Source organism: Archocentrus centrarchus, chromosome 8, assembly GCF_007364275.1.
Source record: "Archocentrus centrarchus isolate MPI-CPG fArcCen1 chromosome 8, fArcCen1, whole genome shotgun sequence".
Lineage (NCBI taxonomy): Eukaryota > Metazoa > Chordata > Actinopteri > Cichliformes > Cichlidae > Archocentrus > Archocentrus centrarchus.
In genome coordinates, this window is record NC_044353.1 from 7316876 (window position 1) to 7341433 (window position 24558).

The following is a 24558-nucleotide window of genomic DNA, read 5'->3' on the forward strand; positions in this document are numbered from 1 at the left end:
CATGAATCACATTTCATGTCCATTGCTTCCTCTCTCATCTGTCTGTACCTCTTTCCATCTCTCTCTGTCTACCAATCAGAGTCCGGTCTTCACTTTCAGCCAACCAGAAGTCACCTCCAATTCTGCTTCCTCCTCCAAAGACCCCAAACCAGGAAGCGCCACGACCCCTCGACCTACCCGCCCGGCGCCTGACCCAAAAACCCAGACCTTACCCTCAAAGGGCCCCGCAGACCGGCCCCAGCTCCACACCATGAAGTCCCTCCCGCTCCAGACACCGCGCTCCCCTTCCCCTTCTCCCTCCCCTATACTCTCCCCCATTCCACGCTTCTTCAACTTTCCTTCACCATCTGTCTTCAAGTCCAAGAACGCCCACTCGTCCTCTAACTCCTCTGCCACCCCTCCTCCTGTGTCGCAGGTCACACCGCAGGGCTCGCCGCTGCCCACCCCGCTGGGCACGCCTGTGCACCAACTCCAACACCCTTCCTCCACCACCCCTCCTTCCTCTTCCTCCTCATCTTCTTCCTCCAGAGCGGACGGAGCCGGCGGGGCCTCTATGTCACTGACCCCGCCCTCCAGCCCAGGCGGCAGTGGCGGCATGGCGGCCTCGGGCTCTGCTCACTGGAGAACAAGGCTCAACTCATTCAAAAACAACCTTCTGGGCTCTCCACGCTTCCACAGGCGCAAACTACAAGGTGAATAAAGAGTTTAAAACACACTCAAGTTAAAGTTGAATAAAAAAAAGTCTATCAGCAAAGGGCAAATTAATTTTAACCAAGACATGAAGAGATGAATCCAAGATAGAATCTATTATTACCAAGAAACTAGCACGTGTTCCAGCCTGATGCCTTTGGCTGTGTTGAGTAACATCTTATTTTGTAATAATATGTAATTAGAGCAATTAAATTTGAGCCTGTCATCAAGAATTACTTCCCTTTTCTTCCCCTCGCTCTCTCTTTTCATATTTTAGTTCCTACATCAGAGGATATGTCCAGTTTAACTCCAGAATCCAGTCCAGAGTAAGTACGCACATCAAATCTGTTTGTTTTTATAGATAAAATGCAGAATTTCAAGATACAACTTAAAAAGGGCGCACTGTATTTGGCAAAATCCCTTTTCTTTCACCTACACGTGTAAAGACCCACAAAGTAGGAGAAAAGCCCACCCCCCCCAATAACCCTCTGATCTGATCATTCCCTCACTCTTTCCCTTTCCCTCTATAGATCAGTAGGTTTGTCTGTGAATCAACCACTCAGGTTTGCAGGCAGCTCTGATGTCATAACTGAACAAGCAGCATTTTCAGATGCTGAGCAGATCTCTCGAATTCAGAATGAATAGCTGCAAATATTTGATCGTTTTTTTTTTTCTTTCTTGCGGGAGCCGTTTCTGTCGACTCTAAAATGCCACAAACGAATCACATCAAATATTCATTTGTTGTCTGCAAGAGTGAACGCAACAACTGAAGACCCAATAGTTTCCTTTGTGTTAGCACATTGCATTTAATGTGGCTAAAATTAACATCAGCACTGACTGCCCCCCCTCCACCCCACAGCACAGGCCTGTTTTGAAAGTGTGATGCTGAGGCACAACCAACAGTTGTGGCATTTTTAAGACTGATTTGAAACCAATATGCAGGAAGTGTGTATTGGTTGTGGGTCACTCTGCTTTTTTTGTTGCCTTTTGTCCTTCGGTGCACGCTAAACTTAGCTGCTTTCACCTCTTTAGATCTGTTTGTCTTACTCTCTATGCGCACATTTACTGTGTTTTAACACAGCTGAATTTCCATTAAAGCTCTTCTCATGGATATAATTTTTCTGTTTCTGCTGTCAGACAACAGAACAGGTATGGCACAATAACTCCTTGTTAATTAGCCGTCACTTATGAGCCATTTTCCAAGCGGTTATTCAGCACTGCTAAAATCCCAATTTTACCACCCCAGATATCAGTTAGAGACACAAAGTGAGAGAGTTGGAAGCATCAGGAAGTCTTGTTCATGTATATCTGTTGCAGTGCACAGAGCACTATGTGCAGCTACCAGTCTGCTGTGCTCTGGTCAGTCAGCTGCTTCAGTTGGGTTTAAAGTTGTGCACACTGGAAAACCTCACTTAGAACAAGGCCAAAGGGCTAGCTTATTATAACACAGTGGAGTGAGAGTTTGCTTCAGTATCTTATGCTGATGCTTGAAATACACATTCTGGGGAGGTGTCTGACTTATTAATGCATTAGAACAAGAGAAAATCTGGACCCTTTTAAATACTTTTAGGCAGTGTTTGACTTTTTGTTTGACAGGATGTTCAGTTTAGTCACATGCAGTGGTACATTTAGCATCAATGTAGCTAAAGGAGTGAAAATTGGACAAGGACAGTAAATCCTCATGTTTCACTAAAGAAATAGGCGACCCTTTTTGCCAATTTGGCTTTATGTTGCACTCAAATAGCCCAAAAAAAAATCAGTGAGTTGACACATTGAGGATGAAAATAAATGTTGCTTAGCGCTCCGCTGTGATATGCTGTATTCCTGTGTTACTGATTCATTGGCTGGCTTGTTTGTAGCCGTGCTGCTTTGGGCATCTTTGCCCCTTTTTTTTTTGTGTGTGAATTTAACCTTTAACCTCTGTGCTACTGTCAGTGCTTATAGATGAGTGAAGCATCCTTTTTTTAATTTGTAATGTACAAAATGTGTGACCGGCACAAATTAAAAACTCATTTCTTTGCAGACTGGTGAAGAGGTCCTGGTTTGGTAACTTCATCAGCCTGGAGAAAGAGGAGCAGATCTTCGTCTTGATCAGAGACAAGCCGCTCAGCTCGATCAAGGCTGACATCGTCCAAGCCTTTCTCTCCGTGAGTATGAACAAGCTTAGATAAGTGCTGACATCCTTGCAGGATTCCCACTGCGGAGTTAAATGCGCACATTTGGGATTCGATTTGTCGTCACTGAGCTTCGCTCTTTTCTTCATCCTCTGCAGATCCCATCTCTTTGCCACAGTGTGGTGTCTCAAAATAGTTTCCGGGCAGAATACAAATCCTCCGGTGGTCCTTCTGTCTTCCAGAAACCTGTCAAGTTCCAAGTATGCCTCCGTTCTTATTACTTCCTGAGCTCTAACAGACTTTTTATTGCATGTTGTCAGTCGGTGTTTGAAACACTTTTGGAACAGAAGTTTATAGTTTTTAAAACTTTTGGTAAAGTGCCCCATTTGTGGATTCTGTATAGCACCTTTTCTCTCCAGTGAAAAAAAGGAAGCTTTGAATGGCATAAATGTAGAGTGACTGCTGTACATGTACACATACACTGTTGCAAAAATAAAATGTAAAACTAAAATGTATATGTTAGCAAAGGCATTGTCAAAGGACATTAACTATGTAAACAACAGTTGGCTCTAAGAATGAAACAAAACAGCAAAATTAACCGACAGTGAAGTCCAGACCTCATTAAACCTTTATGTGACGGAGGAAATAAGACTTGTTAAAGCAAGTGAAACTAGCTGGGGCATCCACACGCTCCATTGTGTGGATGAAATAGGACAGTAAAAGACCACAACAATCTGTTGGTTTGGTTAACTGAATATTATCTTGTTACAGTTCATAGAATTAAGGACCTAAATGCTGGACGCAAGACAGAGAACATAAGAAAAAGCAAATCTTTTATTAGGTTGTAAACAGAAATCCAAAAAAGGAGGGAAAAAAAATCCAAAAACTCTTTATTGAGAGTCGGGAGAACACACTAGGAGAGACACGCCGATGCTTCGAAGGACACAGGGGAGACAGGACTACATACACACCAAGGGCAAGTGGAGGTGGGTGTGGAACAAAAGCACAGCTGAAAACAGTGAAGCCAATCAAACCGACAGGAAGTCAAAACCAAAGCCAAAATAAAATAGAAAATAACCTAAAAGATGCCTAAACACAGTGACTAGAAACTCATACTGAGCACAGTACAGAGGAGCATTAGACAGGCAGGAGTAATCAAATGAAGACAGAGAAAAAAATACTTTGCCATTCGTTACAGAACTGTAACGAATGGCAACTGCAATAAACCACAAAAGCAGAACAAATCCCAGGGATCATGGCAATATCCAGCACATGGTGGTAACAGCCATAAAAAAGTCTTCATTATTTAGGCTTTTGGAAACTTTTATCAGGGGCACTCGGAGCTGCAGTCCGCGAGAGGAGCTCTTAGGTTATACTGAAGATCATATAAAGAAAACAGTCGACCTTAATGTGACATTATACACGTAAAAAGCACAGATGGAAGCTTTAACCCACACATTTCCATTCCAACTCTTTCATTATCATCAAACACACAATAAGCACACAGCTCCACACATAGCGTCATCCAACCTGGTGTGGTTGCAGCTTGGGTTGCTATGCCAACTGCCAGATGGCTACTACAATATGTCACCTTGGCGTTCCTCGTGAAGGCAAAGGTGTGCATTTCTCAGGGAACCATAGCAGGTAGTTACCCTCAGGGAACTGTGCGGTCTGAATGCAGACACGAACTCAGCTATGAGCTGACCTCTCACTCTGCCATCCCGTCTAAAACCGCATTAATCTTCATAACAGAACACATGGAACAGTTGTAATTAATACCATTTCAATGTTTAAACACACAAATACTGCAGAAAAGTACAAGCAACAAAAAATGTCTATTCATATGTAACGAGAACTTTATAAGCCTGAATCTTTACTAGAAATATTGACTGTGTTACAGTCAGTGAAACTTGTTCAGTTTATTGTCCAAACTCTTTAGCCGAGGTAATGTGTTATCCCTATGCGTAGAATTCGATCATTTCCGATCACAAAGAGCGGCGGTATTTTCAAAAAATGCAGTCATTACGTGGGAGCTTTAAAAAGTCCTTTTGCTCCCGTAGGTGGACATCGCTTTCTCCGAGGGAGAGCGGGAGCGAGAGAGGGAACGAGCGGAGAGAGAAGGAAGAAGAGAGATGGGCATTTACAGCGTGACCTTCACCTTAATATCTGGTAGGAGACTTTGTGTGCAAGAGGCGCGAAGCTGGAGTCACAACACTTCCACATGGGAGACGTTATCAGAATTTAACAGAAGGAGATAAATGCGTGACAGGCCGTACTCCTGCTACAGCCTCACTCATTCAGCACTTTAAAGCATAACAGCACTAAATTGAGGTTTGGAGGTGGGGTGGGGGAAATTAGTCGTGTAGTATGTCTTCTTGGCTATGGATATGGCTCATGACTACCCCCACCCTGCCCCCACCTCCGCCTGTTGCCCACTGTGAACAATGACAGGCTCAAGTATCCACAGCCTAGCGCAGCTGATATGGATGGATGGATTTGTAATTGCTTTCAGCAACAAGGATTTGTGATCCATCTCTAAGCTAATTCAATTTTCTCATATTTACTAAAATTAAATTTTGCCTTTATAAAATAAGCACTAGGGCTTGCACATTTCAGCTTATATAAAAATATATTTTGAGGCATTTAAAAGTGTGATCCCTAAGATTTGAGACCTGGTGAAATCAAAGTAAAAGTAAGTATTCCTAAATACTAACTGTTCCATTACTTTCCTTGGGGGGAAAAAACATTTTTAAATCTTGTTTTACAGACATATTTTTGTTGTGCAGTCGCTGCCGGTGATCACTACTTTTCTTGCAGCTGCTTCACAATAAAAGCCCAACACGCCTTCAAAATAAATCTGAATAATCAGAAACACTTCAACTGGGTTTGATGTCAGGTTTATCTTATAACATATGCATACGTAAAGAAAATAATGGAAATTTGTGCAATAACTGATGTGCCGGATTCATCGGCCAACGAGGAAAATACAGTACTGTGCATGTAAGTCTTCAGCCAATATAATTTGCTAGGAAAATGGGAAATGGGTGCAGTGAATTATAGAAACATCTGCAAACATAGATGGAAATACAGTATATCAGACAAAAACAAGCTTGAAAGTCAATATTTAGTCTGAACTCTCTGAGGCAGCTTTCTTCTCATTTCTTTAAGCAGTCTTCAGGAATAGTTCTCCAGGCTTCTTGAAGGACATTCAAAGCTCTTCTTTGGATGTTTCTGCCTTTTGTTCTGTTTCCTTGTCATGCTGATAAATGAAGCTGTTGCCAATCAGAGATGCTTTCCAGATGGTTTTGTATGGTGGATCAAATTCTGATGGTACTTTTCTGCTTTCATTATTCCATCAGTTTCAACAAGATCTCCAACACCACCAACTGAAATTCAGCCCCCCCAAACATGACAGAGCCTCCACCGTGTTTTACAGGTGGCTGTAGAGACTCACTGTTGTACCTCTGTCCTGACCTCCTCTGCACACACTGACCGTGAGCTGAGCCAAAAATGTCAAATTTGGATCTATCGCTCCATCGGACCTGTTGCCGCTGATTTTCAGTCCAGTTCTTGTGTAATTTGGCAGACTCATCCTTCTCCCTGTTTCCCTTCCTTAAGATTAGCTTCTTGACAGCCACCCTTCCACTGAGACATTTCTAAAGCAGTTTTGACCAACTAAAGATCAACTGAAGGTGCAGATGCATTTCTTTCAGATACCGTTCATCTACTGTATATAGTTTTATGCCTGCCACTTCATCTTTAGTCTGCCACTTATCAAGCAAACCTGGTAAAATATACCAAGAATTCAGCTAATAGTTGAGGCCCCCTAGTGGTCAATGAAGATACTGTGTGTGGGTCTTCATTTCCAATAAATAGGTGATTCCTAATTCTTGTAAGATTTAAAACAACCTAATCCCACAGGATTAAAGATCCTATGGGAAGAATCAAATAATAATTATTTTTATTAATTCTTATAAGATTATGCAGGATAAAATCCTTAAGGATTAGTTCCAAAATCTAACAGATTTTTTTCTATTGAAGTTTTTTCTTCTTAATAAAGAATATTTTGATCTTAGTTTTGTGATTTAGATTACACATTTCCAGGAAATATTTACAGAAGAAACTGAACTAATAAAACAAAGCCATGGAGTTTTTACTTACTGTTATGATTCCTGTTTTTAATCCTGAACACATCATATCTCATCATTGGAAACAACTGCATTTGGACTGTAAAGCTGCAGATGGAGCTTCAACAAGTAAATGATCAGAAGATCAAACTGAATGACTGAAAATACAAAAGGAAATGATAAGGCATGTTACAATCATCTTTAACAGTGAACAGTCATTGGTTATGCCATTGCTGTTTATTTAGGAACATTTGGACCTGGAAATAGGATCAGAGGTCTTTTTTGCAACCACAGCTAACGCAGTTTGGTGGCCTTCAGAGAGAATGCCGATTTAAGGCACTTCATTCCATGTTTTATATCGCCTGTGGATGGAATCCATGTGAAATGGGAGTTTTAGATTAATGTCTTCTTAGCTGTAAAACACTAATGAGTGACATGCTGATCCTCTCTCCTTTTAGGTCCGAGCCGCAGATTCAAAAGAGTAGTGGAAACCATTCAAGCTCAGCTCCTCAGCACTCATGATCAGCCTTCTGTGCAGGCACTGGCTGGTGAGTACCACCAACAGTACATGGAGTAGTGCTTTGTTAGTTTCCTAGGTTTACTTGATCTATCCTTAATGTTACCTCTTGCCACTCAGATGAGAAGAACGATCAGCTTTCCCGCCAGCCCGGCACTCCTACGCGTCAGAACTCCCGGAGATCTGAAAGTGGATCGGAGCGGGGAGAGGGGGACCGTGTGACAGACGGGGGGAGCAGCAGCGGCAGCAGCAGCGGAGCCGTCTTACAAAGACGAGAGTCGGGGAAAGACAAGACCAGACTCTCGTCATCCAACGGGACACAGTCTCACCCTTGAAAAGAATGTTGTGGAAGAGAAACGAGGTCACCTGCCTGGCCCTTTTCTCTTCCTCTCTTTAGTCCTATTCCACATTCTTTCCTTTCCTATTTCCTTAATTCCTGCCTTGCTTCATACTTTTAGTCCTAAGCAATGGGATGGAAAAGGGAGAAGATTTTCCTTGAAGCTGATCTAGGGATTTAATGAAGAATTCCTCTGGAAATGGCTCATTTTCTCAGAAATGTATATTTTTGGAGACTAGTTGAGCTGATCTCTAATCAGCCCTAAAGGATAGCTTCACCCTGGTGGGACAAGTCTAAAAACAAATGATGTCCAAAAAGCTCCAGTTTACTATGAAAATACAGGAATTGTAGTTCACCTGCTCCAACGGATCAAAAAAAAAAAAAAGCACACGACGTTCCCAATGACCAATCACATGCGGCACATTGTTCAAACTCAACAAGCAAGTTCTCACCCGTCACTCAGAGTGGCTCTGGAAGATGGTGGTCAGTGACGGAGCGCATCAAGGCATTCTCACTTTTCATTTCCTGGCCAGCCGGCTATCTCGCGAATCAGCATGTCTCAACATCACCTGATATGACAGGAAACCATCTCTCCTCTCTTTCCTTCAGTCTCTAATCTTTTGAGAAAGCAACATAAACTATAGGGACAGTCCTGCTTTAGGCTCAATTGTTAAAGTGGATTTAATCCTTAAATTATTAGCCAACTTAACGCTGTGCTGAGAATGGGTCTAATGTGGGCTGTGTAATGTAACCCTACAGCAAAGTGAATATCTTCAACAAACACAGCTTCCTTGAGTGTATGATAAGCTCCACAATCATTTCTGAATTACACTGATAAAGCTATGATACCATATTGCCTTTAATGGAGGAGAAAAAAGTAAGAAGCCAGTTAGGTTTTGAGGACACACCACAGGCAGAATCTACCACAGGTAAAAATGGACTCTGGTGGAGAAGGAGGTGGATAGGTAAACACAGGATAGCTGGCAGTATCCACTTGATTGAAAAAGAAGAACAAGTAGCCAAAAGCCTCTAAAGCAATCTTGGAGATAAAAATGAAAGTCAAATTTTTTTAAAAGAGGTTTGTCTTATACAACATTCACATGCCATATACACAAATTTGAACTTTCCTGATTTGCATAGACTTTATATGTAATTGCTTCTTGCTTTTCCTCCTAATGGAACCAGTGTTAGCGTGATTAGTTAGCTAGTATAGCTGATAACTTTTTAATAAATGTGCAGTCCACTGCTGGTGGTGCTGAACACACCAGTGATTGTAGAATCGTGTCAAGGCTGCCATATTTGTGCAAATGTCACTGTGCAAACACAGACTGAGCAATTCCAGTGATTTTTTTTTTATTTTTAAGTTTAGCTCATGTCCTCTACATTGACAGTGGATTTATGCTTTTGTGCTAAATGGGTATGGGTATGAGATTCACTACAGGAGCAGCATTTAGGCTCAGCATGCAGAGACTGGGGTTTATGACTTTTACTGCAACCAGCCGCCAGATGGCAATCAAGTATCTTGGTTTAGAAAAAATGAGTAGAACTCTTATCAGTTTACAGTCTTTAACAAAGCTAAGAGTACTGCAAACCATAAATATCTTTTCCATCTTATCCATCTGACATAAACAGTGCTGGTTTCAGACAATTTTGTCAGGAGGGAAAAAAATTTTAAGTTATTCAGCCTGTAATGTTCCCTCCCGGATGGCTACACACGCTGCTAGCCTTATAGTTGCCTTATTTTAATAGACTAATTTACCTACTTTTGCTTTGTTGCATAATTAGAGCATTTAACAAGTAAAACCAGATCATTGAAATTAGCAGATGTGTATTAGATTAGCAGTGGTTATTTCATTTGTATAGTTCTTTTTAATAAGTGGGACATCACATGGTTTCCAAAATTCCCCATCTCTCGTTCTTAAACGTCACACACGAGCCAGCACGTCTGTCAGGACAAACACCATGAATTCATTTAGATACATTTAGATAACCCCGAGCTAAAGCTTCATGTTAGCTTAACCTTTAAATGCAGTTTTGGTTTGGTTTGTATCTTTTACATTGTAGTCATGTTTGGGAGGAATCCCTCCAGTATGGGTGGGGCTGATTCCAGTAACCAGTAGCTATATGAGCATGTGAATATTGTACTGAGAAAAATTCAAACCTCTTTAAAATGACTTGCAGGGGAGCTATATGCCCATTTCCAGCTCAATACTTTTACACTGAAACTCCACGAGAGCAGCATTACATGATTCACAGTTAAAAGAAAATGTTTCCGATCTTCTCATCTGCAGCCCTTCAATCGTTTTAGGCCCTCCCTAAAAGCCCACTTTATTCCGTTTGGTTCATTTCTGGAAGCCTGCAGAGGGGCAGCACCCAGAGCTCGTGAGCTGCACTGTCTGTATTCTGTCTGCATGCTACGTCTGTAGCAGATGACGATACAAGAAATGCATTCTGATCGACGTCAGCGTGTACTCAGAGCAGGCTGAGGGCTGAGACTTTGGCTCACTGCGATTACTATGACATACCACACTTGTTTAATATGAACATGCAACATTTGAACATTCGAGATACAAATCATAATAGGTTCTCTTTAATGTAAATGTGGAACTAAAAAAAAACAAAAAGTGTTTAAACAGGACAGCCAGGTGGTTTGTTTTTTTTTGCCCCAGAGCTGGGCGACGTAAACCCTTCCTCTGTTTTGACAGCAGAGGCAAAGCTGCCTTTCTGCCTCTGCAAGCAAAGACAGAAAGGAGGCGGGCGGAGGCAGCGAGTAACTGCTTTGCGTCTGTAGTCATAAAGGCTCTGCACACAAACTGCTTGGGAAGAAAAATGAAGCCACAAATAAGAAACGAAATATGCTTGGTTTTCTACTTTGTTTCTTTTTTTTATACTCTGATTCAGCCTCTGTGTGTATGTTTGTTTGTTTTTTAATGTTTTAGTATCTGACGCTAACAGAGGGTGGCGCTAACCGCGTGAATGTCAAAAAACTTTTTTGAAACTATTCAAGAGGGTAGAGATATTTTTGTTCTGTGTATTTATTGGAAAAAAGTATTTATTTATTAATGTATTTATGTATGTATTTATTTATTTGCAGTGTATTTGTTGGTTATTTTCATGAATGGAAAAGCAAGATGTGGGTATAAAGACAGGGAAATGTTAGTTATGTCTGCTGCTGCTGAGCAAAATAGGTTTCCCTCACAAAAACTAAACAATTACTCCACTGATTTATTTAATTATAACATTTTAAATGTTGCTGCTGCAAAACAACCCTTTCAGCTTTATGTTGTGTTTTAGACTTTCTTCATCCTGTTTGCCATTACAGTTGTCCATAAGTTTAGACCAAGATTTCACACACAGTGGGATATAATATATCCTTCAGTGCTGAGTCATTCCCTCTTTTAGGTGCTTTATTATTTTTTTTAACTGAGACCTCAAAGGAAAAGCGAGCAGGGTGATAAGCTGCTGGAATGTTGTGTAATTACTTGTTGTCACAAAGTCGTCCGTGTTTGTGTGTTCCTGTATGTACAAAACACACACAAAGGCCTTTCAAATCAAAAAAGGTCCTTTTCAGCCCAGCGTGTCTCTGCAGATAAAGGAGGATTATTATCTTGATTGTTCTTGTTTATCCTCTAAACTTGCTCAGTAATTTGGCACCAAATTCAGTTTCTCCAGGTGATTCACTGCACTTTGTGTTTAGAGATAATTGGTAAATGTTAGCATGCTGTTAGGCATGACTAAAACCAGGAACTTGGAGAACATTAGACCTGCCAAACATTACCATACAAACAGAACATTAACATTATATTTGCTATCTTTACAGCAGGACCTGCGGCAGGCTGGCGACCGGTCCATGGTGTACCCTGCCTCTCGCCCTATGGCAGCTCAAACAGGCTACAGCACTGCAAACAGTTAATTGCTATTTATTATTATTAACAGGCTAATAAAACTAATCAAAACTTAATCAAAATAGTGCAAGCCACGTTATTTGTCAAATAACTGCATTCAAATACTCCAGAATACCAGTTAGCACCAGTTAGCTGAGGTGATAGCTAGAAGCCTAACCCAGCTGTCATGCAAACTGTCCCTAATAATTCTTAACATTATAAATAATAAATGGGTGAGTTATATAAGAGGTTGCCCCTGTGCAGTGGTCCTAAACTAAGATAATAGCTAAACAGACCAAACTGAACCTTTGTGCTGCCCTGTAAATGTGTTTACTTCTGCTGTAACGTCGGGCATGTTAACATGGAAGTGCAGTTTTTGGGCTTCTAGTACGGCTTCATTTTTCAGCCCCGGAGGTTGTTAGCTGTTTGGCGTGCTAACATTGACATTGCCAAGTTTTACAGTGCTAACAGTTTACAGAGCTGACGTGTGCACTCATAAAATATTTTGTGTTTTTTTTCATGCAAACCAGCTTCATTGACTTGCAGCAGTGGTGTCACACTGAACACGATTACATTTGATTTTTTTGATTTTTTTTTTACCATATTCCTTGATGCATTTAGAAATTGTGCTTCAGCGGCCTAGAATGTGTTTATAAGAGTGAGTTGCAAAGGGAACGTTTTCAGGAGTGCAGCATAGCCCCAGCATGAGGTTTTGGCATCTTTTCTTCCTTTTCTAGTGGAAAACAATGAAGGAGTTTCAGTCTGTGCCGAGTTTGAACATTAGATTAACTGTTGAAGTGCGTGTCCATATTTGTTTTAACTTCTGCCGTCTTCAGAAGCTCACTTTCCCCACCCCAGTTCTCACAACGTACACCTGTAGGAGAACCTAGCAGTGAGATCCACACTCCTGACAGGTCAGAGATCGGGGAGGATTAAAGGTACACACTCAAATACACAAAAGGTAGTGTTACAGCTTTTTTTTTAAAGAGTAAACTTCATCTTATATCCATTTAGAATGAGAAAAAGAGTTAAAGAATAGAAAGAAGAAGAGCAAAGAGACCTCCTAAATTGTGCTCCACTGAGCAAACCCTGCATTTGAATCTATTCAAAGACAAAACAGGACGCTCGGCTTGTTTGCACAAAAAAAAAAGAAAAAAGAAATCTCCCCACTCCCTCCCTCGTTTCCTCCTTTATCCCTTATCCACCTATTCACTTTACATTTTCTACATTTTCCTCCTCCCATTCTTCCTCTTTGTATTCCTTGAATCCCATTCCACCCATCCCATCTTTCCCCAAATGCACATATCTCACACCCTTATATAACCACCCCCCTTGTATACATTTTATACACAGTATACTTCAACACAGATGCTGTATACATTTGTATACGCTGTGTGCCTGTCTCCATTGTATGCCATCCATATCTATGTAGCGTTCACTATGTTTTATTGACACTGTAGTCACCATACGATTCTTCCTCTCATCATTATTGCTCATTCTTCTGCTGCAGTTAAAGTTGTACAACTATAATCTCCCATCATGTCCCTCTCTGCCCTTGCGCCGCCACTCTAAACCCCACTCCCAGCTCCCATCTTGTGACCCTCCACTCCACACAGCAGAAAAAGAATGTTTCACTCTGGAGAAATTCATGACGTGAGAAATAAAAATGGAGGGAGGAGGTGGAGCGTAGGAGAGGGTGGGGGTCGAGAAAACAGCTCACACGATTAATGACAAAGAGAAATGTCTGTAGTATAATTACAAAAGAGGAAAAGTGCACTATTATGACAATGATTATTATTGCCTGTGAAAAATACTGACCAATAAACAACAATGGATATATGTAAGTGCGTTTTTGTGTGTTCTGTTTCGTAGCGCTCTCATTAAAAGGCTGAGTAATTATGCTTATTGAAGGTGGATCCAGGTCCGGGTCTCCCTGCTGTTGACACACTGAGACATTTTGATTAGTATCATTTTTCATTCCTGCTTTTCACACTTTCTCCCCTCAAGGAAAAAATAAAAGATTAACAATCAGCATTAAACAGCACATGCTTATTTATTTCCTTTTCATTTCTTTGTTTTCTCCTCATCTTCATTTTCTCTATTTCTTGCATTCATTTACCTCATACTGAAATACTCTTTTTTTTTCTTTTTTTGGATACTCATGCTCATTCATCCACACATTTTATTGCTGTTATATTTCCACACCATGTTTGTTTTCAAAAAATTGGACATTTTGACTATTTCAGGTTGTACCTAATTTGAGCCGGCTTTCTGTTTTGGATTTTGAGCTCCCCGTCTTAGTTCATTCACTTTAATCTCAGAGAGGTAATCTCTAGATTCTCAATGACAGCCAGTGTGTATGTGTCACTTACGTAACCCACCATACTGTTAACCTGCGTCTGCCTGTGGTGATCAGCCCAAATCAGCTGTGTTTACAGCACTTTCCTCTGATTGATGGACCCTCTTACTGAATTTCAAATTTCTGAAATCAAAAAATTTGCCCTTAAAAGCTACAATACAATCAGAAATCCAAGTGGGTCTTACCCTCTCTTCACTCTGGGTTCTTTAGCAGTTGAGATTTCAGCGGTGACTCCGTCTGCTCTCAGCTGCCAGGCTCTCATCTTCTCAACACTCTGCTCAGAGGTAAGAGCTCTTTCAGACTCACTGAGTCTACCTGCAGGTTTTCTGGATCAACAGCAGAAAAGAACTCACTCGAGAAATCCAATACTCATCTCCAAGATGGCTGTGGAAAAATAAACCGAGCAATGAAACCAAACTGATTCTCTGAGATTTATTAAAAGAAATCTTTGAAAAGGGATCAATACAGCAAGAAGAAATCTTCTCACCAGAACTGAGATCACAAAGGAAAAATAATAACAGCTCTTTTATCCTCATGTGGATACGAGTTTTCTTCCCACCATCATCATAATGACCTTTGGACTTGGCTTTTAGTTGTTGTCTCATCTTCCACACTCAGTTTTTGTCCTGCGCCACCCACTTCATCCTGCAGAGGTCCTACTCGGACCTCTTCCTGGATAAGATGGTATCCCTCCTTCCCGTGGACCTTGCCAACCTGCACGTTTGGGAAGTAGTCAATACCTGCTCTGCGAGCTGCAACCATCGCTTCACTCTCTCCGCTGTGTTTGTCCCTCAGCACATATGGAGTGGTAGTGAATGCAGCCCGTTTCCAGGCCCCTGTCTCTGCCTCTTTTCCTGTGCCCCTCTGCCCTGAGGACGGTCATAAGCCTTTCCCTAAGGGCGTTTCCCAGTTCAGCCAACACTTGCTTCTCTGTCACCAATCAACCTCAAGTGCAAGTCTTTGGACTGTGGGAGGAACCCACCAAACTCCACACATAACGGACCCGGCCACCCAGTGGATTTGAACTCACGACGGTCTTGCTGTGAGGCAGTGGCGCTAACCATCTCTGCACATTTTGAAATGTAAATTTAATGTTTATTATTTGGTTTCTCTATTTGGGAAACCAAATCTTCTGAGAAAAATAATTAAAAAAAAAAAAAAAGCAAAACTTAGTACAATTCATGTTTATTCTAGACACTTTGTTTTTAATTTGCTCGTTTTGTTATAGTTAGAAGTGGGCGTCTTTTCCTAAGCTGACCTAATTTATAGTTTTTTGCGAGAAAATGACAGCGAAGAGGTCTCACTCTGACATAAATACATTTGCCATGGAAGTTTTGGAAAGGCGCAGAGTTAAACACAACCAAACCAAAGCAGAACGCCCTTCTATTTTTTTTATAAGTTTGTCAAACTTTGATTTTTTTTTATTTGATGCCAAACATGCGGAAACATAAACTCCTGTGAGAGTGGCCCATCTTCATCCGCAGAGACGATCTCCGTCTTCCGGCCCCGGCAGAGAGCCGAGCGCGAGCGGCTTCCAAAACAGTGTGCGGCTCCCTGTGGCAGCAGTAAGAAGGTGGGGTTCAAGTTTGCACATTCAACTTCGCGCAGAAAGACTTTCTGAAAAAACGATAAAGGTACGTTTAGATCAATTTTGAACACAACTATTTGAACTGCGACCGCATTTTAATCCGTATTTCTCAGGTTTAACTAATCTGGATGTTCCGCCCGGTCGGCTTTGAGCATCTGGCGGGGTGGGCGATCGAGCCGGGCATGAACGGACCGCTGTGATATCAGAGCAGTGTGCGCTACAGTGCATTTGTGTTAATGCAGGGTAGTTCACTGATGTGCTGTAACTGTGTGTGTGCTCACTGTGAGGTTTCATCGGCTGCACCGCAGGAGAGACGATTATATAACTAAGTGAGCAGCGTGGCCGCGCTCTTGGCATTTTCTTTACAAACAGGACTCAGACGTATTCTCAGCGTGTTAGTGGCGGAAAAGTTGCCTGATACTCCTGTCAGCTAAGCTAAGAAAAGACGAATTGGGCCCAGCCTAGTGCCAAGGGTGGGTGTAAACACAGAGACTTAGAAGCGGACAGGACATACCAGAAGAAGTATGACAAAAACCAGTGAGCGATTATAACACTGTGAAAGCAGCGGTGTTTGGTGTGTTAGGCTAAAATAGCTCACGTTCAGCTACTAAATGTGACACTGCGAGTAAAACCAGTTTGTCAACATTGCTCAGACGATTTATCAAGAAACTCCGGTTTGTGGCTTCACTCTTTTATTTGAATGCTTCTCTGTCGAGACCCTAAATTTCCAGCAGTTATGAATTTAAATATTTGAGTATTTGTTCATTTATTTTAGACACAGTTATTTTTGACAGCTGTTTGAGCAGTTCCTGTGTGGGTGTGGGTGTTTGTGGGTGTGGGTGTCAAGTTTTGTTTAGTTGCTCATCAGAACCATCAGCCAGCACCTCCTTGGATACAAAATATTTGCAGCCCCAGTAACTAACTGGTAGCAACAACAACAGCTTCAGCTGGATTGGCTCCAGTTTGCTCTCATTTGTGGTCTGCAGTTGGAGCTGAGATATTACTGGAAGTATCAATGTGATTATTGAATCTAGCGGAAGGCTGTTTGTCAGCACTCGCTTAATTCCTGGTGATTAGAAATAAGTGTTTTGACTGTTGCATCAGAGATAACGGAGCTACTCATCTTGTGCAGCTGGAAATAAATGATGTAATGCAATGCTTATTTGCAGCACTGTCATTTTTATCTACATTTTATTTTACAAAAAGGCCGTGGGCTTGCGTGTTATACAGGCTCTGACACTAAGGAAATATTTGTTTAAAAGCCCGCGTCGTGCAGGAGTGAGGACAAGATGGGAATCTGTGCAGGAATGTGCAGAAAGTAAATAAATAAGGAGGTTATCACATTTTAAGTTGCACAAAAAGTGCAGCTTCTCCACCACCAATTACCCTGCTAAAACAATGAAATCGCAACTCTGACGTTGTGATCTGGAAACAACCCAGAGAAATATTCTTCTAAGTCACCTCTGGCTATGCCAGGCTGACAGGTTTTAGCGCTAGTAGAACCTCTTCTACTTTTCTTCTTAGGAGGCATCTGAAAATATAAATAAAACATCTTTAAGCACAGAAAAAATATTTACAATTGTGTTATTGTGTTAACTGCAAACAAAGCTTAATTAAAGATATATCCTTCCAATTTTATACTAAAAAAAGTGAGCGTGTGCTACTTGTTTTGTAAACAGAAGAGATTGACCAATCAGAGAACACCATTTCAGTCGGTCTTTTCAGGAACGTACAGCTACCTTAGGAAACGCTGTGCGCATGCGCGCTAGCACCTTTTGATCGTCGGGTCACAGTATTAAGTTTCACGAAACCTTGCAGCTAGTCAAAAAAAGCATGTCAGGTCAGGGTCAGTGTTGCAAGCGTCAGTTCAACTAAAGGTGGAACGTATGTGTCTGTTTGCATCTAGTGATCGGCGATTATAGCCTGAAAATGAAATCACGCTATTTCAAGGCTATTTCAAGATCTGTTTACACAAAGTTGGACTGACTGTAGAGGCAACTTATTATCGCTCAGTTTTATTTTTTTATTTTTTTATTTGTTTAATTGTCAGATTATTTATTTAAACAAACACACACCTGACAAATTAAATCCTGGAGCACTCAAATTGTTAATTGAGTTGTGTGTCCATGGGTGAAGTGCCAGCAACTGCACTCACAGTGAGATAGTGTCCCCTTGTCCACCCCCCCACCCCCCATTCCCCCACGTTTATTCACACTAGGGGGGAAATAGCTGTTGGAAGTGAGAAATATGAGCAGCGAAAAGTGGAAGGGATGATACAAAATCAACCACTGCCACGTGAGCTCAAAGGTTGCATGTTGACTACTTTTTCCGTGCTGTCTTCCTGCCCCTCGTTACACTCTTCCTCTGCAGACTATTAACTGCTGAAAACATTGGAGAAACCAGTGATGGAACTTAATGTTTCACCAACGTATTGGGAATATCGCAGCCATGATTGAAAGATTAGTCATTCAGACTTCTGTCCATTCAGTTAAGCTCTGCCTGCCTGCTGCTGAAGGCAGTGAGACAACAACATTCCACTGTCACACAGAGTGGCATGAGGCTGCCTTATAAAACTGACTTTTTTGGACTGTGGTCACTCATAAAACAAACTACAAATCAGCTGTTTACAGGTTAAGAAATATTTTGCTCCTACAATCCCAGTCAAAACCACGATTGTTTCCAAGCCGCAGATATTTGTTGAAGTTCTGTTGTAAATCAGATAAGAATTGAACAAAGCAACGCTTCCTCCTTACATTTGTGTTTACTTGTGTTTCCATAGAGATGGCAGAGGCCCACCAGGCAGTGGCTTTCCAGTTCACCATAACACCTGAGGGCATTGACCTGCAGCTGTCCTATCAGGCTCTGAACCAGATCTACCTGTCTGGAGTACGATCCTGGAAGAAACGAGTGAGCCGCATGAGGGTGAGGATCACAGCCCTGTATCCAGTGATTTGCAATTCATTCAAAGCATTTATTTAGTTAGAACACAAAGGCTTGTTAAATGTTGAAAGTGAGAAATTGTACTTGTTGTTGTTAAGGTTGGGGAAAGTCGCATGAGAATCCCATAAAAGTTGTGTAATGCTTCAGAAAACAGCTGGTGGAGGGTTTGAGGCATGTTATGGCTGTGTTCACTGTTACATCACCTGTGTTTATGAACTGAGGTAACCAACCGCTGTAAACCAAAAGCATTCGCTCATCTGCCTTCACACACATATGAACCTGAGTGACATCCCATTCTTAATCCATAGGTTTTAATATGATGTCGGCTCACCTTTGCAGCTATAACAGCTTCAGCTCTTCTGGGAAGGCGTTCCACAAGGTTTAGGAGTGTTTATGGGAATTTCTGACCATTCTTCCAGAAGCTCATTTGTGAGGTCAGACACTGATGTTAGATGAGAAGGCCTGGCTCACAGTCTGCACTCACAGTCATGTTGGAACAGGAAGGGGCCATCCCCAAACTGTTCCCACAAAGTTGGGATCATGAAATTGTCCAAAATGTCTTGGTATGCTGAAGCATTAAGCATTAAGGGGCCGAGCCCAACTCCTGAAAAACACCCCCGCACCATAACCCCCCCCTCCACCAAACTTTACACTTGGCACAGTGCAGTCAGACAAGTACCGTTCTCCTGGCAACCTCCAAACCCAGATTCATCCATCAGACTGACAGATGGAGAACCACAATTCATCATTCCAGAGAACACGTTTCCACTGCTCTAGAGTCCAGTGGTGGCGTGCTTTACACCACTGCATCCAACACTTTGTATTGTGTTTGGTGATGTAAGGCTTGAATGCAGCTGCTCAGCCACAGAAACCCATTCCATGAAGCTCTCTGCACACTGTTCTTGAGCTAATCTGAAGGCCACATGAAGTTTGGAGGTCTGTAGTGACTGACTCTGCAGAAAGTTGGTGACCTCTGTGCACTATGCACCTGAGCATCTGCTGACTGCACTGATTTTATGTGGCCTATCACTTCATGGCTGAGTTGCTGTCATTCCCAGTTGCTTCCACTTTGTTATAATCCCACTAACAGCTGACTGTGTAATATTCAGTAATGAGGAAATTTCACATTAGCATCCTATCACGGTACCATGCTGGAATTCACTGAGCTCCTGAGAGCGACCCGTTCTTTCACTGATGTTTGTAGAAGCAGTCTGCATTCATAGGTGCTTGGTTTATACACCTGTGGCCATGGAAGTGACCGGAACACCTGAATACAATGATTTGGATAGGAGAGTGAATACTTTTGGCAATATGTGTCTGTGTGTGTGTGTGTGTATAAATAAGTAATATAGTTGCGATGACCCCTGCCCCGTGTTTTTAATCCTTTCTTCAGGTGTTTCAGGTTTTTGGTGGGAGGGGCATGGTTTGTCAGTTCTAACTGGGAGCACCTGGGCTCTGTGTTCCAAGTTTTCATATCTGAGGCACTTCCTTTTAGCCCTGCTGCACACCAACCTGCTTGCCAACATGCCCTGTTTGTTTTCCTTTGTGTTGCCACATTGAGACACGTTGGAATTTTCCCAGTTAGTCTTTAGCAGCGATTCCCCCTCTGGGTTGCGTCATTTTTTTTCTTTCTTTGTTGTCCTTTCACATTCTGGTAGTGTTGTGGTGTCGTGGTTACTGTCACTCGGTTGGACAGTTGTCTCGGGCGGGGACTGGTGCGAGCAGTGGAGCGGTGTCCTCCCCCCTGCCACCAAAAAGGAGTTGATGTGGTTTCTCGGCCTGTTTGGCTTTTACTGTAGTTTTTGTAAAAATGTCTCCACCCTGGTTCCTGTTCTGTCTGTGGGAGTTCATACATTTTAAAAACCAAAAATTATTTTTTTCAAATATTTCAACTCGTACCAGGATGGATTAAACATTTTGTTAGCAGGTAGCAGTGTTACACGTTCAGCCGGGTGGTTTCATACTGCCAGAAATCAGAAGTTTGACCCCCCCCCCCCCCCCCCCCCCCCCCCCGTCCTGAATAGCCATTCATGCGACTGAACCCGGCATGTTTATCGACAGTGTCTCAGTGTCTGTGCTACATCAGCGTGAGGAGTGGGAGAGGCTGCTGTGTAGACCTGTGCTGCACAGTGTTAATTCCCACCTGTGTAGCCTGGGTATGATGAGTCTCTGCTAACATGTACTGACATGCATGTTTGCCCTTCAGCTGTTAATATGTGCATTGTGCTCAGTAACAAGTTTCTTACATCTCTTTAGTAACCTGCAGTGTTACTTGGTGAGCGCATTAAAGCAAGTGAGGCCAAACATTGTTCATACACACTCATTTTTTTTCCTAGGCATTATTAGAACAGGAGGTATCAGTGTGCTGTTATGCTGGGAGGAAAATGCTTAACGTTTTTCTCATGAAATGACACAGGTGTAAAAAATGCAGCTGTACGGGGGCACATCTGTAATATGTTTTTCATTAAAGCTACTTTAAATGCATTTTTCTTTACCTCTTAGAAAGTCTGACCTGCACGTGTTCCTAAAAGGCATCAGCCGCTTTGCTTCAGAGGACCTGCTGACTAATCCCAATGCCCGTTTCTTCTTCTGTGCTTACAGAACAGTGTGATTAAGGGAGTGTACCCCGCCAGCCCTTCATCCTGGCTCTTCGTTGCCATAGGAATCCTGGCCACCATGTACATGCAGTCGGATCCCAGCATGGGGCTCATTGCCAAGATACAGCAGCACCTGCCGCTAAGGTACACACACACACACACACAGGCACCCTAAGAGGTTTTGAACTTTTTAAAAAAATATTTGGCAAATATTTATCACAGTTATTTAATGATGTACAATAGACAAATGGGGCTCAGAATTTCATTCAGGTTTTAAGATGTTTCCTATCAAAGTAGAAGTGGTGCATAACAGTGTGAGCAAAATGTAAACAAATAGCATCATCATTTAGCTTCATCAGGGTTAACCCCATCTGCTTCACCCTGTCACCCGCTGTGGGTGATGAGAGACGGGCAGACGTGGGGAGTCTGCAAAGTGTTTCTCACTTTACAGCCTACACAGCAAATCCTGTTTACACACGGCAGAGCATGATGTCACCAACCGCGAGCTCCTTTTTTTTTTTCTTCTTAAAAGTCGTTTTAGTGTGTTTACCTTTTTATACTCCCATCGAAAGATGACGGGCGGGCGGGCGGCGTCCACTGAAGTGTCTGCTCAATAACTCTTCAGCTTAAACTTACCAAACTTCATGGGTAGACTGGCTTATTCTCCATATCAAGACATTATGCAGAGATCAACTCCTGGAGGTCAAAATCAAGGTCAAATAATTATTAACTCTTTGTTTTTCATGTGATGATGAACAGGGTTAATTTAGTGTGACGGGCGTATTTCGCCCTGCTAGGCGGAGCTCTTCTTTTTGTAATGTGTGTAAAATCGTTCATGACAACAGAGCAGACTAACAAGCTGCTTGATGTGACTTACCTGTTGTAGCTTTGGATCAATAAAAGAAATGATTATGTAATACATAATCATTTCTTTTATTGATTATGTATTACATAATCAATAAAAGAAATGATTATGTAATACATTAGTGGAAACCACAGTCATCAGGCCTGTGAATCTTTAAAAACATGATGTGTCATGACTGCTCATTACATTATCATTATTGAGTCTTCACATCGGTGGCGTGGTTATTAGCACTGTCGCCTCACAGCTAGAAGGTCTGGGTTTGAATCCGCCTTGGCCTTTCTGTGTGGAGTTGGCATGATCTCCCCATGGGGTTCGGTTAATTGGTGATTCTAAATTGCCCACAGCTGTGAGTGTGAATGGTCGTCTGTCTCTCTGTGTTGGCCCTGCGGCAGGCTGGTGACCTGTACAGGGTGTACCCCGCCTCTCGCCCCATAGCAGCTGGGATAGGCTCCAGCCCCCCCTCGACCCTGAACAAGATAAGCGGAAGAGGATGGGTGGGTCGTTGGATGGAGTCTTCACATCCTAGAATAATCACCCAACCCCCAAATCCACTGATCTCCTCAGAGAGTGATACCAATGAATATCTAGAGTAAAAGTGATGTGCAGGATCTGAATTATACCAACCATTCAGGTTAGAAAATGGTTAACGGTGTTAAGAGATTAAGCGGTGCCACATTTTTCCCTGACTTTTTTTAAAAAAATTAGACTTAACTAGACTGTTTGATTTGCAGCTCAGTCGCCAAATTTTAACTTTTTGTTTGGCTTCTTGCACTTGACAACACTGCATACACCATTTCTTCACTCATGCACTCACTGACACTACTGACTACACATATCCTGATTAGGTTGAGTTCTGCTTCTGTTCCTTTAATTTAAAATAAAAACAATTTCAATTGGCATTTCTGTGCATCTCCCGTTTGTGTCACGGCCGTGCGGCCCGGTTTGTGACAACAGACATTGAGCATGTTAACCTGATGAGTCAGGACAGAGGAGTGTGGGTGTGGTGTTTAAGCTTGAACTTTCCTCTACTTCCCTACCAGCCTGACTACTAACTGTAGCTTTAGATAATAACATAAATCATTACTGATTCACCGACTACACCTGTCCTAGTCCTCCCTGATGATATTCATTCTAAAATGTCAGTTCAGGCAACAAGGTAATAAACAGAGGAATATTTTGGGGAGGATGATGGTCAAGGAGTCAGTAAGCAGCTGAACACACGACATGACATGAACAAGTTACTGAGAGCTTCTTTACTCTGTGCAAGCAATAACAAAAATTAACTTTCAATGAACATAAAAGCCACATTTTTACTAGAAAACTAGTAAAAAGATAACTGATAAGCTGATCAGTGTCTTCTACGGATCACCTTAGAGGTGTGTTATTGTTTCACTGCTAAAACACAAAGCAACGCAACAGTCCTCAGAAAATAAAGCTGACAAAGTAATCCTTTCGCACAGTTCAGTTGTTGTTGCGCTGTGATTGTCTTACAGCATGAAGGAGCTGGTGTGTTATTGCGATGTGTTCAGAAGTTTTTTTTGATCCATTTAAATGCATTCAAGTATTAAAACATCTTATAAGTGCAATTCCTCAGCAGCCCAGTAGATGTTGCTGTTGTTCTTTTATACTGTTTGAATCCTCAGTGCCGTTTAACCTGAGAATGAAATGCACAGTTCTTAAAAGTGTTTTTCTCAGTTCTGCTAAAGAATCTGATTCTTTGAGTAGAGCGACATCAAGAAAGGATGCTTGTGTTTGGGTATCTGACCTTAACTGTGGAAACTAAAAGCTGTTTTACAGGATGTTTTGGTCATTAACACTTGAGTCTGTTTTTGCATCAATTCTAAGCAGTATATAAAATGTAATCCATGCTTTAGAACAGTGTCTAAGTGTAGTTCTAATTGGATATTGCTGCTTATCAAGTACAACGTGATGTACAGTCAGGTCCATAAATCTTCAGACACAGTCTTTGTACTTTGTGCATCAGTAAATGCTGTTTTCTTACACGAGATGCTGCTGGGCCTTTACCGCAGCCGCCGCTTGTTTGTGGGTTGTTCTGTTTTGTCTTCAATAACTTCAACACTCCAGATCTTTTATATTTTATTCCGTCATGGTGCAATGAGGGAAAGGACCTCGCCTGGCCAGTGAAACTGTTTATCAGTCCAGTTAACCCATGAGCCTCTGAAAATGAAGGACTGTGTACAAAAATGGCTGTAGTTCACTGTGTTGGTGTACGGAGGCAAACTGCTCACATTGTTGGCCTCATCAGTTACAGTACCAGCTCACACAGGTCACTTATTCCTCACAGCTTCCTTCAGATGGTATCAATTTATTTGATATTATGTTTTTTTTTTTTTTTCCCCCCTAATTTGATGGTCATATATGTACTTGAGAGAATGCATCCATAATCTGCATCATGCATAATCTGATTTCAAGGTTTTTAAACCTTACCAGTGAGTGCTTACCTGCCTCAAATAGAGTTCACAGTGTCATCTGCTATTAGCTAAAACTGCCATCAGGACTTTTTCTGGAAATGTGACGCT

General features: G+C 41.9%; 2 protein-coding genes across 4 annotated transcripts in view; both read left to right on the forward strand.

Annotated features, from left to right (window-relative positions):
• Positions 1 to 13492, forward strand: part of LOC115784218 (serine/threonine-protein kinase BRSK2-like) — a 30260-nt gene extending 16768 nt beyond the window's left edge. Inside the window, exons 14-21 of one of the 3 annotated variants that reach the window (XM_030735355.1) lie at positions 80 to 692; positions 968 to 1016; positions 1828 to 1839; positions 2714 to 2837; positions 2963 to 3064; positions 4865 to 4973; positions 7390 to 7479; positions 7569 to 13492. In XM_030735355.1, the coding sequence (XP_030591215.1) occupies positions 80 to 692; positions 968 to 1016; positions 1828 to 1839; positions 2714 to 2837; positions 2963 to 3064; positions 4865 to 4973; positions 7390 to 7479; positions 7569 to 7783 (1314 nt within the window). In that variant the 3' untranslated portion in view covers positions 7784 to 13492. The remainder of the gene's footprint in view (positions 1 to 79; positions 693 to 967; positions 1017 to 1827; positions 1840 to 2713; positions 2838 to 2962; positions 3065 to 4864; positions 4974 to 7389; positions 7480 to 7568) is intronic. The other 2 variants (XM_030735356.1, XM_030735357.1) reach the window with 2 other exon arrangements.
• Positions 13493 to 15530: 2038 nt separating this feature from the next.
• Positions 15531 to 24558, forward strand: part of cpt1a2b (carnitine palmitoyltransferase 1A2b) — a 67982-nt gene continuing 58954 nt past the window's right edge. The window contains exons 1-3 of the mRNA XM_030735138.1: positions 15531 to 15662; positions 18396 to 18538; positions 21158 to 21297. Of these exons, the coding sequence (XP_030590998.1) occupies positions 18398 to 18538; positions 21158 to 21297 (281 nt within the window). The 5' untranslated portion in view covers positions 15531 to 15662; positions 18396 to 18397. The remainder of the gene's footprint in view (positions 15663 to 18395; positions 18539 to 21157; positions 21298 to 24558) is intronic.